Source organism: Salmo salar, chromosome ssa16 (genome assembly GCF_905237065.1).
Source record: "Salmo salar chromosome ssa16, Ssal_v3.1, whole genome shotgun sequence".
NCBI lineage: Eukaryota > Metazoa > Chordata > Actinopteri > Salmoniformes > Salmonidae > Salmo > Salmo salar.
In genome coordinates, this window is record NC_059457.1 from 88,019,510 (window position 1) to 88,036,008 (window position 16,499).

The 16,499-nt window shown below is 39.5% G+C and overlaps 1 protein-coding gene across 1 annotated transcript in view; it reads left to right on the forward strand.

The window, feature by feature from the left end:
- The window catches only part of LOC123727729 (oocyte zinc finger protein XlCOF19-like), a 31,629-nt gene extending 15,427 nt beyond the window's left edge, over positions 1 to 16,202 (forward strand). Inside the window, exons 2-4 of the mRNA XM_045696733.1 lie at positions 1,900 to 2,148; positions 2,661 to 3,135; positions 16,103 to 16,202. Of these exons, the coding sequence (XP_045552689.1) occupies positions 2,046 to 2,148; positions 2,661 to 3,135; positions 16,103 to 16,202 (678 nt within the window). The 5' untranslated portion in view covers positions 1,900 to 2,045. The remainder of the gene's footprint in view (positions 1 to 1,899; positions 2,149 to 2,660; positions 3,136 to 16,102) is intronic.
- Positions 16,203 to 16,499: the final 297 nt, after the last annotated feature.

A 16,499-nucleotide genomic window follows, 5' to 3' on the forward strand; every position in this document is an offset into this window, starting at 1 on the left:
GTGTCTGCAGAGGGAGAGCCCGTTCTGTGCACGTACCTGGCTCTATACGTAAACATTAACTTCCATCGTGACCAAAACTATTTTATCCCGTATGTTTGCACGATTTATAGTATGACAGCGCCGGAAATTAGCTACCAACATCTAGCAGACATGTTACTTTAGCGTTAATCAGTGTGGTTAGGGGTTAGGTTTAAAATCACATTAAGAAGAGATGGCCAAGTTGATTTAGATGGAAGACGTGATCTGAATGCGGTAGCTCTGTAGTAGCTAGCTAGCATAGTAAACTAGCTCTTTCACTTAAGTTACCTGGTGAAGCTATAATGCTCGGTCTTTGCTGCTGCTGTCTGTTTCTGATACTTTCTAACCACGTTGTTGGTATGGACAGCATCCACTTTGAAATGGAACGTTTTGCTGAAGCCCTCCTTCCATTGTTGATAGCCATGAAAGTGAAATGCCCCACAGATTGACGAGTAGATGTCAAATTCGCCAGCATTGTGGCCACAAATGTATCCCGCTTTTTAAAGTGTTTCATTTGCGTGGCCATAGTCACATTTGCACAGCAAGTGTTGCTACAACCTGCTACCACACAAAGCTCGGCCATCTTGATGAATAAAAATGCAATTGCTAGCTAGCTCTATCCATAATACTAACCCACAATGTTGTTTTGTTTACCCACGAGTACAGTGCATTCGGAACGTATTCAGACCCTTTTTCTTTTCTACATTTTGATACGTTACAGCCTTATTCTAAAATTGATTAAATAAAATGTTTTCCTCATCAATCACACAATACCCCATAATGACAAAGCGAAAAACATGTTAAGGAATTTTGCAAATGTAAAATCAATAAATAAACAGAAATACCTTATTTACATACATATTCAGACCCTTTGATATGAGACTCGAAATTGAGCTGTGGTGCATTCTGTTTCCATTGATCATCCTTGAGATGTTTCTACAACTTGATTGAGTCCAGCTGGGGTAAATTCAATGCATTGGACATGATTTGGAAAGGCACACACCTGTCTATGTAAGGTCCCACAGTTGACAGTGCATGTCGAGAGCTAAAGCCAAGCCATTTGGTCGAAGGAATTGTCCATAGAGCGCGAGACAGTAGATTGTATAGTCATAATTTAGGCGAAAATATAACTCAATCGCTGTTTGCAAATGTTCAATGCATGTCTGAGCACGTAGTTGCGTAGAATAGGCGATCTATATCGGATACGTTTCTTGGCCTTTTAAAAACATATTTAATGCTATTCTACTACACTCTATATGACTGGAGATATTAGCAGAATATTTGTTAGATCGAAAAAAAATCCAGGGTAGTCTAGTCTACTCTGCTAACAATGACCAACAGATCCATAAAAATGATGTCTCCATAAAATGGTCCTACGAGAAGGGGAGACACACAAAGTTGTCAATTATGTCTGAGTGTTGGAGTGTGCCCCTTGCCATCTGTAAATAAATACATAAAAACTAGAAAATCATCTGGTTTGCTTAATATTAGGAATTTGATGTATGACATTTACTTTAACTTTTACTTTCACTCAAGTATGCATATGTAGTACTTTTTTCCACCACTGACCAATGGGTTTTAAGTGAAACAATACAGTGTAGACAAGTTTATTCAGTAAAATAGTACATAGTGCTGCCTACAACATACTGCAACCTTGTACTAAATGTTTGTGATTCATTTATGCATTATTTTAATGTAGGAAATCTACTATAGGTTAAGTGCACTTATGTTGTGTAAATTAAAGTGTGCACTTGTCTAATGTGAATTAATGTTGTCAATGCTTAGTTGAACAATAAAAAAAAATATATATATTTTGAATAAAGGAAGTGCAAGAACTGTCAAGAAAATAACTGTTGTGTCCGTTTGTCTTTATTACTACAGGCCAACTCAGATTAAGTCTGAGGCCGGTAACATCAACAGTGAGGGCAAACCCAGCCTGCCTCTCTCCTTCCACACTGAGTCCAATCCTACAGTCACTGGGTCCTGATTGTGACAGTGGAGCCCAGTTTGCACTGCAGGATCCAGAGATGGCATCAGTGAAGCTGGAAGACTGCAGTCAAACACTGGAGCTGAATGTCAACATTAAAGATGAAGAAGAGGAGGAGAAGATTGGGACATCTGTTTCTTATGGTAAGAGCGGTTTCTATCTATCTATAAGTTATCTTCATAAGCTAGACCTCCATAAGTTATCACCCAGTCTATTGCTAGGTAGAATTCTGTATCTGACTCACACATGACCCCTGACATTCTATTGCTTGTGTTGTTTGTTCCAACTCCCCACTGTGCATGAAATGTTACAGTAGAACTGTTTCATGATGAACTGTTTCTGTGAGAAGGTAGATGTTATTTCATTTTACTGAGACTTGCATAGTTTGACACTAGTATTGTCAGAATTTGTTTTATTAAATTCCAAGTTATTTCAGGAAGATCACTGAAATTACAATTATCTTCAGTGCTTTTCAAAGAGGAACATTTGAAATAGAAATTTGGTTCATTTGAATTGAGTGTAATTAAAAATTGAATTGACCCCAACCCTGGTAGTTACTAACCCTTGTGATAATGAGTGGAGGATGATATGGCATGTATACATTTGACATGTATATCACACCAATTGACTGGTTCTTCTGATGTTGTTCACACAGGAGACCATGTTGATACATTATCTACATCCAGAGAGCAACAGCAGGAAGATCACAGAGCTAAGAGGTCTCACCACTGCCCACATTGTGAGGAGATTTTCCCATTTCTATCAAAGCTAAAAATACACCTACAAATACACACAGGAGAGAAGCCTTATTCCTGCACTGACTGTGGGACGCGCTTCACAACATCAAGGGCTCTGACAGTTCATCAGAGAGTGCACACTGGAGAGAAGCCTTACTCCTGCTCTGACTGTGGGAAGAGTTTCTCAGGATTGGGTCACTTAAAAAGACACCAACGTATACACACAGGGGAGAGAAGCCTTACTCCTGCTCTGACTGTGGGAAGAGTTTCTCTCAACAAGAGCAGCTTAAACTCGCACAAACATATACACACAGGAGAGAAGCCTTACTACTGCTCTGACTGTGGAAAATGCTTCACAGCATCATTTGAGTTAAAAGTTCATCAGAGAACACACACAGGAGAGAAGCCTTACTACTGCTCTGACTGTGGGATGAGTTTTCTCTCAACAGAGCAGCTTAAAGTCACACCAACGTATACACACAGGAGAGAAGCCTTACTCCTGCTCTGACTGTGGGAAGAGTTTCTCTCATCAAAGCAGCTTAAAATCACACCAACATATACATAAAGCAGAGAAGCCTTACTCCTGCTCTGACTGTGGGAAGTACTTCACAACATCTGCTGAGGTAAAAGTTCACAAGAGAACACACACAGGAGAGAAGCCTTACTGCTGCTCTGACTGTGGGAAGAGTTTCTCTCAACAGAGCAACTTAAAAACACACAAACTTATACATACAGGAGATAAGCCTTTCTCATGCTCTGACTGTGTGAAGTGCTTCACAACATCATCTGAGCTAAAAGTTCATCAGAGAACACACACAGGAGAGAAGCCTTACTCCTGCTCTGACTGTGGGAAGAGTTTCTCTCAACAGAGCAACTTAATAACACACCAACGTATACATAAAGGAAAGAAGCCTCATCAGTTCTCTCAGGCCAGTTAAGATTAAAGTCACTCCATCACTTCATTCTCATCTCATAAAGGAAGTGGTAAGAGTGCATTTGATAACATTAAGAGAGTAACACACTATTGTAATCCTATTGTTTCTCACTGTGAGAACTTTACAGAGGAAAAGGAGCGTTATAGAATGTTAGCCTCTCTTTACTTTAGGGATCAGTATTCACCTTGTCAGTTCTGGTGTGTTTTGTTAGCTTCTACTGTAAAGATATTGAGATTACCTTGGATTTGCCCTTAGCGTTGAAAACCCTCTGAGGGATCTCTTGTTAAAAACAATGGAGTGTGATGGTTGACTGGGTGGTACTGCTTCCCTCTGCAGTTCTCTGTGGGAATGAGTTAGTAGATACAACATGTATCAGATAGAGATGATGTGATGATCAGTGTTCTGTGGGAATGAGTTAGTAGACACAACATGTATCAGATAGAGATGGTATGATGATCAGTTTTCTGTGGGAATGAGTTAGTAGACACAACATGTATCAGATAGAGATGGTGTGATGATCAGTTTTCTGTGGGAATGAGTTAGTAGACACAACATGCATCAGATAGAGATGATGGATCAGTATCCTGTGGGAATGAGTTAGTAGATGATCAGTTTTCACCATTAGTTTGGGTGGATACTTTTATTTCTACTAAATGGCTTTTGTTTAATGATACACAGGTTATAAAACAAATACATGTGTTTATTAAATTGTCTTTTAAAACTAGATTCACTATTTTAGTCATTGATGATTAATGTATTTGGATAACTGCAATGAATGTAATTGAATTACTAATGAAAAATAAATGTTGTACATGCATTTTTGCTGGTCAACCTCTGGGTTATCTTTACAGAAAATACAATGTTTTTGTTTAAATCATGGCATTCAAAATATATTTACATTTATCTACTCAAAAAACATGTCACTACACATCACCACAGGGACAAGCCATTTTGCTAGCCACCTGTATTTTTCTACAATGCACATACAAATATGTTAATCAGTATAAAGGACTTACATATGTTTCCTTATGTAAAAACCAGTTAAATAAAATGAAAAATGTATTTGTCTGTATTCATTTTGAATAGTTTTCTAAGGTGCCACAGTCCAGGGACAGCATTACCACAACAATTCAAGAATGGCCCACTTACTATTGGGGAATTAGAATTCAAGAATTCTTAGAATTCTATTTAGCATTTTGGGACAAAGTAGCTCTCGTGTTTACACATGACAACACATGACACTTAATTCAGTGCTTCCCTAGTTCCATGTATCAAACTGTTATTTCAGTTATATTAAAATCAGTAAAATCTGTAGGGTCCCCTGCTGTTTACAAGGTTCAGCTGTGTAATGATCATGCTGTTTAATCAGCTTCTTGATATGCCATACCTGTCAGGTGGATGGATTATCTTGGCGAAGGAGAAATGCTCACTAAACAGGGAGTGTAAACAAATTTGTGCACAACATTTGAGAGAAAATAAGCTTTTGTGCATGTGGAACATTTCTTTACATCTTTACATGTTGCGTTTATATTTTTGTTCAGTATAGTTTGAACATGTAACCTTTTTCTATGGAAAAGAAATGCATGTTTCTGGTCGATGCACCTAGCTGCCTTGTTGACAACATGACAGAGAGGCAAAGATTACTGTTTGGAGGGCTCCTCCCTCCCTGCTTTTTGCACTCAGTGAGAGCACACAATTAAAAAAATTGAATAACCTGTTAGGGACACCAATATCCAATGGTAGAGTGTGGCGCGAAATACAAATACCCATTAAAAATGCTATAACTTCAATTTCTCAAACATATGACTATTTTACACCATTTTAAAAGACTCGTTAATCTAACCACATTGTCCAATTTCAAAAAGGCTTTACAACGAAAGCAAAACATTAGATTATGTCAGGAGAGTACCCGCCAAAAATAATCACACAGCCATTTTCAAAGCAAGCATATGTCACAAAAACCAAAACCACAGCTAAATGCAGCACTAACCTTTGATGATCTTCATCAGATGACACTCCTAGGACATTATGTTATACAATACATGCATGTTTTGTTCAATCAAGTTCATATTTATATCCAAAAAACAGCTTTTTATATTAGCATGTGATGTTCAGAACTAGCATACCCACCGCAAACTTCCTGTGAATTTACTAAATTACTCATGATAAACGTTTACAAAAACATAATTATTTTAAGAATTATAGATACAGAACTCCTTTATGCAATCGCGGTGTCAGATTTTAAAATAGCTTTTCGGCGAAAGCACATTTTGCAATATTCTGAGTAGATAGCTCGGGCCATCACAGGCTAGCTAATTTGACACCCACCAAGTTTGGTGCTGACTAAACTCAGAATTACTATAAGAAAAATTGGACTACCTTTGCTGTTCTTCATCAGAATGCACTCCCAGGACTTCTACTTCAACAACAAATGTTGTTTTGGTTCGACATAATCCATAGTTATATTGAAATAGGTCTGTTTTGTTCATGCTTGAGGTCACTATCCAAAAGTGGTGACGCGCGGGCGCGTTTCGTGACAAAAAAAAAAATCAAAATATTCCATTACCGTATTTCAGCATGTCAAACGCTGTTTAAAATAAATGTTTATGTTATTTTTCGTAAAATAGCGATAATATTCCAACCGGGGCGACGTTATTTTCATTCAAACACTGAAAGAAAAACATGGAGTCCTCTCGTGGGCGCCACTCAGTGTCATTGTTCACCGCCTGACCACTCACAAAAACTCCTGCTGTTTTTGGAGATGTGAGAATTCCACTTTCTGGCGCCTTTGAACCAATGAAAGCCCAAAAAATGTCACGCTACAGCAGAGATGCTGTATTTTTGATAGAGATGCCCCAGAAGGAGAACAAATTGTCAGACAGGGCACTTCCTGTATGGAAATCTTCTCAGGTTTTGGCCTGCCATATGAGTTCTGTTATACTCACAGACACCATTCAAACAGTTTTAGAAACTTTAGAGTGTTTTAAATTAAATATATGCATATTCAGTTCTGGGCAGGAGTAGTAAAGATTAAATGAAGGCCGCGAAAATAAATCCAAACAGTTTAAAGTATTAATTTAACAAAATTATGAAATACACTTGTTTATACAATTATAAACATAGGATAGAGGATAGATTTAGTAAAAGGGAGCAACCAAAATGGAGGTTGGTGAGGTGACCAAACAATAGTGACACTACATGGGTATAATTGAATTGAGGGTGGCTTCCAACTTGTAAACGCTTCAACGCCCCATTGTTAGAGTTTAATATGTGTATCCCCAGTACTATATTGAGGGTCAGACTGTTGAAATGCCCAGTTGATTATGTAAATAGTTGTAGAACTGGTAATGTATTTGAGGGTGAGTATTGATATGAATGTTAGAGGAAAGATGAAAACCTGAGATGGTAATTACACAACCTCTATTTTTAATCAAGATAGAAATTGTTCAAAAGTTTTTATAGCACACAGTAACAATGGGAGGGGATGTAGCATGCAAGGGGAGACCAGGAAGTTGATAGACTTTATTTAGAACTGGGATTATCAGGGTTGACAGATTAACAGTGAGGAGACAAACCCAGCCTGCCTCTCCCTCCTTCCACACTCCAAACTACAGTACGGGGTCTGATTGTGTACAGTGGTTTAGCCTAGTTTGAACTGCAGGATCCAGAGATGGCATCAGTAGAGACAGGTTTCATTTAGACAGGGTTTCATTGAACCCAGGTTAATTAAACAAAAATCAACAACCCCCAAAAAAAAAAAAAATTCTGGAAAACATTGAAGAACCACAGCACAATGAAGTGAAGGAGAATGATAATCATTAATCTCCTGAGTACACACCATTGAATCTTGAGTACATACTAGTCCCCTTGAATACAAACCCCAGAAATCTTACTATACAGGCCTTCAAATAGTGACCACACTTTAATGGACGGTAAGTGCTATGAAAGTGGATGTTTAAAAATGTACTGCTATGTACTGCAGTGTTTTAAATGGTCAGGGGACCAAAGAGATGTGTTTTTTGTTTTTGCCTTAACACTCACACACTTAACTAAGCAACTCAAGCCTTTGAGTTGAATAAGGTATGTGAATGCTAGGGCAAAAAACACAGTAACCTTTGGACAAGGATTGGGGAACACTTATGAAAGTACATCTGTCAGAACTCGACTGTTGACAATTATTTGGATTGTATACAGTGGTGATGAAAACAGTGTAATTAGTAATTTGATTTAACTATCCCTTTTAATGGAGTTCATTGGAGTTTATTTAGTTAGAGGTGCATTTGTCTAAGCATGTGCTATCAATAAAGATTCATTTATTTTATAAAGAAAAAACTGCTTTTGTATTTTTAAAAGGTGAACCAAGATGCTCTCATACTCCCTTAAAGACCTTTGCTTAAAAATTAAGAAAAAAGTGGCAGCTGTATGTCCACTTTGAGACGCCATAGACCCCTCTGCATTTACAAACATAGGTAAAAAATGTCATCATAATATATGCAAATAATTCTTCCAAACTCTTTCAGATGGGAAGCATGCTTGCACCCTTGACTAACAAAAAGGATGTGTTACAAATGATTTAGTAGTCTACATTGTATCAAAGGTAGGGCACAAGGGGGAATTACTTGACACAAAAAAGCAGGTTTGGGAAAATGGTATGAGATTAAGGTAGTGCTTAGGTGAATAAACTGTAAAGGGAAATAAATGGCATAAGCAGTTACCCCGGTAGAAGACTATGGCATAGGGTTTCACACAGGTGTGTTAATTATTTTATCAGTTTTATTTAGAAATGATTTAGTAAGTAATATTCAAAGCTAAGTTCTAGTTGTTTATTTTAATTATATAAATACAATATGTGGGGGGATTAATGTAACATTAATATCAGCACTACCTGCACATTCATTTTCATGTATTTTTGATGGTTCTTTTCCATACAATCCATTATGTACATTTGACTAAATATTATTTGAATAATGAAAGATTTGAAAATCCCCAGCAGTCCTTAAAATGACATTCAGGGAGCAAAAGTTTTTCAATAGTTGTTTTAAATTCATGAAACAAATTGGAAATGGAAAGGAGACATTAAAAACACTGGAATATAACATTTTTAAACAATAACTTAACTAATTAATTAGTGTTAAATTGATGTGGAACTCTTTATGCTTGCATGAAATGAATATAGGTAAAAATAAAGATCCCCAGTAAAATTGGAGCACAACTCATGAGCCACCTCCTGCACTGCTCAGACCTAATATCCCCACTGAAATAGGGGGAGAGATGCCGATTTAAAAGCTCTCTCAAACACTTTAGATAGTATTAGCACATGACATAAAAATGCTGTGTAAAATATTTAAAAGGCTATAAAGAACATTAACTCTAAAGCTGTCAGTCACTAACGTGCAAGCATTTACAACTGCAAAAGTTTCTATTTTTTAATGTATTTACTCGTGACGATCTGGTAGTAAGGTTGCTAGCTAGTAATCCTTGCAGCTTTTGCTAACTAGCTTAGCATTTACTGCTAATGAAGTTGCTATAGAGTAGAACAAACTAGTGATAACTGGGATAGTCATTAACTGTGTTGAATACTAACATACTGTGTTGAATATTAACATACTGTGTATAATGTAATAATATAACTAATATATAGTTAATTTAGTATACTGTAAATGAACAGTATGCTCTCAGTTGAGCGTATTAGTCTTTGCATGTCTAGCTAGTTAGCATAACAAATTACTAGTTAGACACTTTAGACTTGGGTGTGTTGCTTAAATCAATCTGAGTGCCAGAGTGCACTGTATTAGAGCATGTAGATTGTAAATGCAGAGGTACAGAACCGGGCTGAGGAATAAGGGATAGAGTTTGACACAACAAAATTCAAACACCCAAGCTAACATTGGCTAGCTACTGCCAGACACAAATGAGACCACTCTGACCATTTTACTCACCCTAGCAGAGCTGGTTAGGCAGTTTTATGTTATAGAGCGTGGTGACCGTAACCGTGCTGCTGGCAACAATTTAATTACGCTTTTTTCAGACGTTATGAACAGCGGCATATTAATGGGTGTTGAGCGCGAATATTTGAGTCTGGTACACCCAGATGAGAAAAAAAATCGGAGTAGATAGCCTGAAATCGGTAGATAGCAGAGCAAATTTATGAAAGAACCCGAATGTACATTGAGATTGCACAAACGACTATACCATTTAGCTAAGAATGACGGAAATAATTCGAGTAATAAATGGGTAGTAGTAGATAGCTATAGTTAATGTATGCAAGTTGGATGTATATTTTGCCAACTAATGTTAGGTAGCTAGCTAAGAACATACCGGATATACTGCTGTAATGATAGCTATGTGGTTGGGAAGGAAAGGTAGGTAACAATTGTCAGCTAATATAACGAAGTAACTTATTTGAAAAGTACTATTTAACAATCATACTATGACGAATAAGAATATATATATAATTCACATCAAATAGTACGTAGTATGAATCAACACAATTGTTAAATGACAGGTGAAACAAAAGATAAGGGATAATAGACCCCCAGGGGCCAGTTACCCCCAAGTAGGGCGAGTCTAACACACTCATCAACATATTACAACTTTACTCAAAAATATCAAATGTTCCTCTCTAAACAAGTTAATATTATTTAAGGCTTTCCTACTGTATGTTTAAAAAATATTATAGATAATATTGGAAATAGTATCTAAATTATAATTAAAAAGAAAATCGATTTACCACAAAAATAATTTTGTTTAAATATTCCAAAAGTTGTGATGACACAAAGGAAATTGGGAAAATAATTTGGTGAAATCTTGTGTAAATGTGAATTAAGGGGGTTAATTACAGGGGGGGTTGAACATCTCTGGAGAGACCAGAAAATAACTGTGAAAGACATTCTCCATCTTAACTGATAGAGTTGAAGCGGTGGGGAATATATACAATATATCACAAAACATAACTATGTAATTTAAATAATATTAATAATAGAAGAAAGAATTGTGTGATTATAGACTTAATAGTGCTTTTAATTTAAAAGATTGGACCCCCACCTGCCTCACAATGGTTTGATCCACTGATTTTAGCTTATAGGTAAAGAGAGAGGTGTAATTAGTTGAAAGGACTAATGCACGTAACTGGACGTGAGGTTAATCCAGTCAATCGCGAAGAGACACTAGTTGAATATGCAGAACTAGCAGCGAAATATTAACTATTAAGCTAGCTAGTACCTGTTCCATTTATGTATGGCGCGTCAGAGATGGAATTTTGCTATCGCAATTTATTCCAAGATCAGCATGCAGATGATGTGTTAGTATTTAAAGTCTGTGATAAGGTTAGAGTATAAACTGAAAATCCAAACTGAACAGAACTACACTCCTTCTACATTGTCTTAAATATATTTAATGGTCTGTTGCAAAAGCTAAATTGTCGCAAGGGAACTTTTTATTTATGTATTTTATTTACCTTTATTAACTCGAGGTAGCAAAGATTATAGCAAACACCACTGAAACTGAATTGGTGGATAGTTTTGGTAAATTCAGCCATTGTTGGAACCAAACATATGAAACAAACTATTAAAATTACAAAAGGTTGAGCATTAGGTTGTGTAAAATGTGTGAACTATACACTGTCAACTCTTGTATTTTAATTTGCTAATTGCTAGCTACCTTTAGATCGATAGAATGATTGAAGATGATAGAAGCCATCTCCTATAGTAAATAACCACACTGGTGTGTGTAGCCAGCCAGCCAGCCAGGTAGAAAAATGGCAGGAAAAATAAAAGAGAATCAGAGTACATTTACATTTAAGTTATTTAGCAGACGATCCAGAGCGACTCTACAAATTAAAAAGGGCATTATAATGATATCAGTGGAACAACCACTTAAATAGGTTAAATCTTTTAAGGGGGAGGGTTAGAAGGATTTTTCAATACCCCAAAACGATAGTAAGAACAACAATGATCTCAAAGACTAGTTGATAAAATGTTTATAAGAAAGAAATGAAATTATAATGGAAATGTTTCACAATGATGTGTTTAAGCAGAGCAGGAAACAGAGCTGAACACAGAGACAGCAGAGTTGGGGAATGATATGGTAGGGGAGACTGGCAGAGAGATAGGGAGTTAGGTAAGTTGTTGAGTCCCTGTTTTATGCAACATTATGAAAGGTTCTCAAATTTTTTGACTTGTAAAATAGGAACATAATTGGAAAATGCATGGATACCCCCAACTCAACTTAAACCGGTGACTGAACTAAGATTTGTTAAAGGCAATGGTATTGTTGTTGTGATTAGTTGTGTAGTTTTGGGTAGGTAGTTAGAGTACAAAGCAAACACCTATTTTCTTTTTGGTTCCTCAATATACATTTACCATATTACAAGTAGGTATGTGTTATAAACACTACTTTTGGTGTCCCCTCAGGAATTGCTCTTGAGAAAATATAACACAAAGTGATATCAGATTCTGCTTGGAGAGGATAAAGAATGGGAGAAATCTCCCCAAATACATGTATGCCAAGCTTTGTAGTGTCATACCCAAGACGATCAGCTGCCAAAGTTGTGCTTCAACAAAGTCGAGTAAAGGGTTGAATATTACGGAATGTGATATTTAAGTTTTTATTAATTTGCAACACATGCAAAAACTAGGGAAAATGGTAATAATTTTCATTTTATTCATTTGGTAAACACCTAAAATAAGGGCGTGTTTCGGGACCCGGTGAGTTTTGATAATCATGTAATTTCTCCTCGGACAATGTAACTTTTGTAATATATGACTTATAATAAAAAGATTAGCATCAAATTACCGCAAGTAATCTTAGCTGATGCTTTTGCTGTTGCTTTTGTTGTGTCAATTTACAACTTGCACAAGACAGTTAACAGAATTTGTTTAATTTAAATAAATGACTTGTTATTAATAATTTAGCTAACATTATATATTAGAGATTGTACTTGATTGGAATGAGTTTGTAGATATCATGGCATTTGGTGTAGTTTTTTTAGGATAGCCACATTAGCAGCTAATTTAAGAAGTTATTTGTGGAGATGTAAATACTGGCTTAATATATTGCTCAAAGTACCTTTGTCCTGGAGAGATTAAAGTTATCAAAATGTTACACCAGGTGTAAGTATCTACAATCATAAAAGGGATATAAAAGATAAGAAAAAATTGAAAGCACTAAATAGAAAATCACAGGCCATATTCAACAGCTTGACCAACCCTATGCAAAGGAGAAGTGTCGGGAGGAAGAAAGCACCGGGAGCTACTGTTATATTACTTAGTTGTGGAAGAACGCACGTCTGCACGGTGTTTAAGAATAGGAATTGAATGTCTACTCATCCTGGGACAACCCATTATCTATAAAAGACATTTTAAATCATAATAACGTACAGGATACAGCACTAATTACATACATAAAACCAAAACCAGGGACTGGTAATATATGAAGTCATAGGGCAAGAACCAGAGATGATACCCGTAAGAAATAAAATATTAACCCTTACAAAGATAAAAACCATTAGTCATTAACCTGAGGTTGACTAAGACACTCACCGGAGCTTAAGAATGAAAAGAGGTTGTAGTCCCCAGATGAGGGGATGTGCACAATTTTTTCTTCAACTGGGCCACCCCGCTTGTGTGGTTGGGCCTTTTGGGAGCCCTGGGAGAGGCTGGGGCTGGGTGGTGGCAGCGGTGGGGGAGAACCATCCGGCGTGGCCTGCAGCTGCTGCTCTGGGATTGATTGAGAAGCAGGGGATCGAGGGGGGTTGGGTAGATCATTGCTCAACATGCAACGTGGCGGGCACCAGTTGCCTCGACTGACTGCAGGGGGTAAACCAGAATGAGGCATTTGTTGCACCGCTGAGGCTCAGGCTGGATCAGCGTGGTGACACTTCGGATGATGACTTTAGGTGCCTTGTAAAACGCGTTATTGCTCTTTAAGTGCTGCTGTTTGGGCGCACCTAGCTTCGCCGTTCTGCAACCCTCGTGTTCTGAGTCTGTCAGTGGCAGTTCCATCTGACGACCTAGTTTATGAGGGATGAGGCGTATTGCTGTGGGTGTTTGTGCTAGAAAATAAGTTGATTAGAGCTAGTTTGGAAGGACCCTGGATCAGGGCGCGGGATGGTTTTAGGTGTGAAGGCGCCCACCCCCCCGTAGCTTGTGGGTTGTAGTAGGCCGTGGTGGATGTGTTTGGATTCCCTTGTTGCTGAGATATGAGAGAACTCCGAAGAGATTAGATGGGGCCCATTGTCCGAGGTAAGAGTGAGGTGCAGGCTGCAGCTGGAAAGTCGATGTCACGATGGCCTGTGCTGGTGAGATGAACCAACAGGAACCACTTCTCGCCACTTAGAGTGGAGGGTCATACACCACCACCAAGGAAGCGCTGATGGTGAGGGATGGAAGCGGATCTCGCCACAGATGTCAGTTGGATGTGCCAGGGGCGGGAGGACTGCGAGAGGTATAGGTGGGGAGATGTCCGTTTTCCACTGAGGCGGCATGCAGCAACAATCCCTGACCAGGGGTAATGTGGGTATGCTGGCCACAACAAGGTTGAAGATCGCTTGTTTGACCTTGATTATGCCCGGGGCCGGCATGGATAGAAAACCGATCACTGGGACCACAGTGCAAAACCTCAGAGATACAGACTTTTCCAGCAAGATAGTTCGTGTGTCAACCTGGCTGAAAGTGCAGTTTTCGGCACGTAGGGGCATCCAGTGACGAGGCAGGGTGGATCCTGTCTACCAGTTTCTGCTTCAGCTCCTCCAGTGAGAGAGGACTAAGAGGAAAAGATGTACGAGCGTTTGTGCGGCAAAATGGAGTAAGAGCGCTAAAGGTTTTTAGGAGAGCATCAGAATTTCAGCTGATAGTCGTATGTCTGAGGCGGCTGGTCCATCCGAGCAGCCGAAGTGGCTTGTAGGCCAGTTCCTGATGCCGAAGCAGTAGGGTGAGGGACTGGTGGTTTTGGATGAACAGAGATAGGAGGAGCAACGCCAAACACGAAGGCTGTCGCCCACAGAGTACCGTAGGTCTTGAGGCGAAGTTTGGACGGAACATTCTGCAGGGAGGAACACTAATCCAGCTTGAGCGCGTGACAGGAAAGGTGGGGAGAGAGAAAATGAGGTGGTGACCGTCATTTTGGTGGAGTGGACATCTGAGTAGTGCGTGGTCCATGGCTCAGTCCTTTCGAGGAGCTGGTTACGGTAAGGGAGAGGAAGAAACATAGTAGTGTATGCCCAAGAATGATGCCACCTGAGAGGCTGAGGTGGGTTTGGGATCCTGTGGAGCGGTAAGTGAATGAGTGGGGCAATGCCTTTGGGAAGGCTTGTTGAACTCCCACAAACTCGACGGCTGGAGCTGCAAAGGTGCACTTTCTGACCGTATGGGTCAGGTTGTTCTGCAGTAGAGCGGAAAGTGGAGTGATAATCAGGAAGGGAGGTAGGAGGAGACACGATGTATCAGAAGAACACCCCAGGTGTGGCTCCAGAGGATGGTGCTATCACCTTCTGGAAGCAGCTGGGGGGGTGGAGTTAAGTCAAAAGGCAGTGTATGACTGAAACGTCTGGGCATGTGGACAAAGGTAGTGAGATCTCTGCTAGCTGCATGGAGGGGTACCTGAAGATAAACCTCGACGAATTGTGAAGATCTTGGTGTCATGGAATTGGGAGTGATCTCAGCTGTAGGCAACGTGGTACTTATCCGGCTAACTGTTAGCAGCACGAAGATCACGCAGGTCGGATTCCACCTGACTTTTGAAAATTTGAAATCAGGGAGGTTGCCACTGGCTCAACGATGCCTGCATCCAACTGAGCTTGGAGATCTTTTGTGAGTATACGCAGTGCAAAGGAAGGGTAGGGGCTGCATGATCTGGGGTAGAACTTAGGGCGTGAGTAAGTTAAGAGTGAGGCAGCCAGTATCAAAAAGAGTTGGCCAGTTCTGTTGCCATGTGTAGGTAAGGTGGATAGTGACCCACTGTCATCTCTCTCAGCGTGAATCCAAGCGTGAAGGAGGCTCGAGGCCCGAGAGGTTGGAACTCCGCTTTGCAACAGAAGAATGAAGATGTTTGTGGAGTGTAGGGGACCGAGGTGCCTACAATGTCATCCTGGATTAGTGATTCAGACATGTGTGGGGGCAGTGGAGGGCTGTTGGAGTGGTAGGTGATGGAGAAACTTGAAGGTATGAAAGGAGTATCCAGCAGTAAAGGAAACCACCTCACCCAGCTGCAAAGGTGCAGTCGAATGACACATGGTTGGTGGAGACAGTTGACGGGTTAGGAGAGTGAATGAAACTAAGGGCCTGTGCTGGGTGGAGCTAGTAGTGGGGCAGAACGACACATTTTGCAAAGGATTGGAATATTTACTGAGCAGTTTGAACCCTTGAAATGTGGAGAGAGAGCTAGGCCATTGCCACAGCTACTTGTTGTTGTTGTGTGTGTGCCCTCAGCGGCAGGCATGCCGGTGTCTGTGTCATGCAGCTATCAACGTGGGAGTGGCACAGCGGGATGTGTAGAAAAATGTGGTTCCGGCTGAAGCTGCTTGTGTGAGAATGGCTGGGGGCCGAGTGTATGCTTATTTAGCATAGTAGAGCATTCCAACGCCGCTCAACCGAGTGCTATTTTAAATCATCATAGTTGTAAATTATATTCAAAAGTGGTTCCTTCATGCAATCTATCAACAGATTGATGACTCGCCGAAGTGTCATAGTTACAAGAGTAGCCAAATCCCTCTGATTAGCCACGTACTTTGAATGGACTCACCCGGCCAGTGTTTTCCTGTAGCCAGAAGTGTGGAGGAGCACCGCTTTTCCCGGAGAAGTGTTTGAGGAGGCTGACTTGCAGCAG